Source organism: Echinococcus granulosus, assembly GCF_000524195.1.
Source record: "Echinococcus granulosus chromosome Unknown EG_S00010, whole genome shotgun sequence".
Classification (NCBI taxonomy): Eukaryota; Metazoa; Platyhelminthes; class Cestoda; order Cyclophyllidea; family Taeniidae; genus Echinococcus; species Echinococcus granulosus.
Window position 1 is genome coordinate 252,661 of NW_020170390.1, and position 2,431 is coordinate 255,091.

Sequence of the window (2,431 nt, forward strand, 5' to 3'; positions counted from 1 at the left end):
ACTCTAAGATTTTCGACTTTTATACATGTCCTTAAGGTTGTAAAAGTAAATAAAACACCATTACTGAGCCAAAAAATGAATTCAGGCCAAAGCTTGTTTTTAATCTGGCTTGGTATTGGTGAGAGCTTGTATATCAAATCACTTTTTCTTACACAGCCGCGAAGCTAGTGGCAATTCCGGTGAGGCAGAAGGTGCAGCCGATGGAGCGGTTCCAGGTCACCTGTCGGTCGACCCCCTCGCGACGGATACCAATCGCACGGTTTCCTTCCACGGGTATGCTGGTGGAGCAGGACTCGCGCTTCGTGGTGACTCGGCCCCAACCCGGGGAGATGGTTATCATCGCACCTCACGGCCTTCCTCAGCAGAATGAGGCTGTCCTCATCGAGTAGGCCTTTTGTCAAAATCAACGTTAGCGAAAAGTGAAATCCCATTTAGTCGAGGTGAAATTTATCACAGACATTTATCATAAATCAATGCAGAAAAATGTATTTTCGAGTGATTATACATTGAATAGGAGCTGGTGTGAGTTCGTTCGACTTGGACACGTTTACCTTAAACTTCAGATCAGTCAATGTTTTGTTAATCGACTATCTCCGTATTGCCAAACTTAATATTTGGGTAAAGGTGTTCCATCAAATACGAGTCGGATAAACCGAGGTATGGAAGTTATAATTAAATGTGAATAACTCAGAACGGTTGTAAAAAGTTAAAATTATTAAAAAGGTACATTTGCAGGCTTTTTACCTAACCCAAACTATACTGAATACTAAAAAGAATAATTGAATCCAGGCAATTGGCTATATAGACCTTACTCGGGTAGTACCTTTGGTAGTGTTAACCAATAAACAGTTCTAAAAGCATTCACTTATTTCTTTTTAAGCTTAGACAGAACTTCAGATTTCTAAATATTCGTTTTCAGATGTTTTTTCCCAAAAGGGGGCACGCGAACTGCATTGGTGATGGTGAAAGCGACAGCCAGTGATGTCGCGTGTTCGGAGGGTTTCCGCTGTGGTGACGGATCCTGTATTCCTCCTTGGCAGCAGTGTGATGGTCAAATTAATTGCATTGATGGCCTGGACGAAGTGAATTGCCGTAAGTGGGATCTCCCACTGATCCTTTGCGATGACTCCTCAAGCTCTTCAACGTTGTCTTCGATGCCAACGTTCAGGTTGATGGTTTTCCAAACATTTAAATTTACAATGCAAAATTTGGCACCTGAGACTATTAAAATAGGGTTTTACTGAAGGAACAAACGCTGTGTTAATAATCCGCTGGTTGAGGGAGGAATTAGAGATTCTTTTCATGCAAATACAATTTTAAGTGGTTCGTATAAAGTAAAAGCAGAAATGAACTACTTTTTAACTGAGCTTCTTTTTACTGAATTTAAACGTATGAATTACTACAAAAGGGACCTTTACTGATAAAATTTGATTATCTAATGAGCTGTTTTTGATACCATTCAACTAAGGATGCATGAATGAAGACTTCAGACCTACCTGTCAATTGCTCCAAATTTAATAAGGAATACGTATCTGGCAAAGAATTGCATCGTCATACAAACATCACCTTGGCATGAAGATTTAAAAGCTGAATATACCACGAGCACATTGTATTAGTGGTTACTTCGGCAACTAATGTTATATTTCTAGGGATTATTTTCGCCAAACGCACTTTTTCCATCACTCACAAAATACCGTTAGATGCAAATAGGCAATGAACACTCCATGAATTAAGGCAATTGTTAATTTTTGGAATATTTAACCTTTTATCTGAATACGGCTTTTGACGATTAAGTAGTTTGCTGTAAAACGAACATGTGTTAAAGTAAAAATGGGATTACAAATTGAACCAAATCTTTTGTCATGCTCGATTTAGAAAATAAATATTATTTGAGCTAATTTGAGGATCTACCCTCCTAATGTGATGAACTTCGTTAAATATGCAACGTACCTCAAAAAGGGTTTGGAGGTTCGTCAATGGTAAATCCAACTGCAACCTCAGCCCCTACGGGTGTACCTTGCCGACCGGGAGAGTTCCGCTGCGTTGGCGATCGGTGCGTGGGGGCGTCGAAAAGGTGTGATGGCCTAATCGACTGCCCAGACGGCTCTGACGAGGCCAACTGCAAAGGTATGATGATTCATGCGAATACATACTCCAATATTAACCTTTGGTGCATAACTTTCTTGAGCTTATTTGACACCTTCGTTAAGCTATTTTGCTTATAGACGCCATAAAAATAAATCAAGGGGACAAGAGGAAACCAAATTTGCTCATTTACGGTCGATGCATTCGCTTAAAATGGTATGTTACCCATGCGCTCACTCATAAGTATCGAGAAAAGCGTTAAACTTCTGTTGGATATTCACGGTAATCTAGATACAAGAGAGTAACTAAACCAAATGCAAATATTTATGCTATGATTTCACATACA

General features: G+C 39.7%; 1 protein-coding gene across 1 annotated transcript; it reads left to right on the plus strand. All coding sequences in view use genetic code 11, as the record gives it.

The window, feature by feature from the left end:
* Positions 1–200: 200 nt before the first annotated feature.
* Positions 201–1,192, plus strand: EGR_02232 (low-density lipoprotein receptor (ldl); the record flags this gene model as incomplete). Its single annotated transcript, XM_024491481.1, has 3 exons — positions 201–385; positions 920–1,082; positions 1,136–1,192. The coding sequence occupies 3 exons, from the start codon at positions 201–203 to the stop codon at positions 1,190–1,192; spliced, it is 405 nt and encodes a 134-aa protein (XP_024353987.1).
* Positions 1,193–2,431: the final 1,239 nt, after the last annotated feature.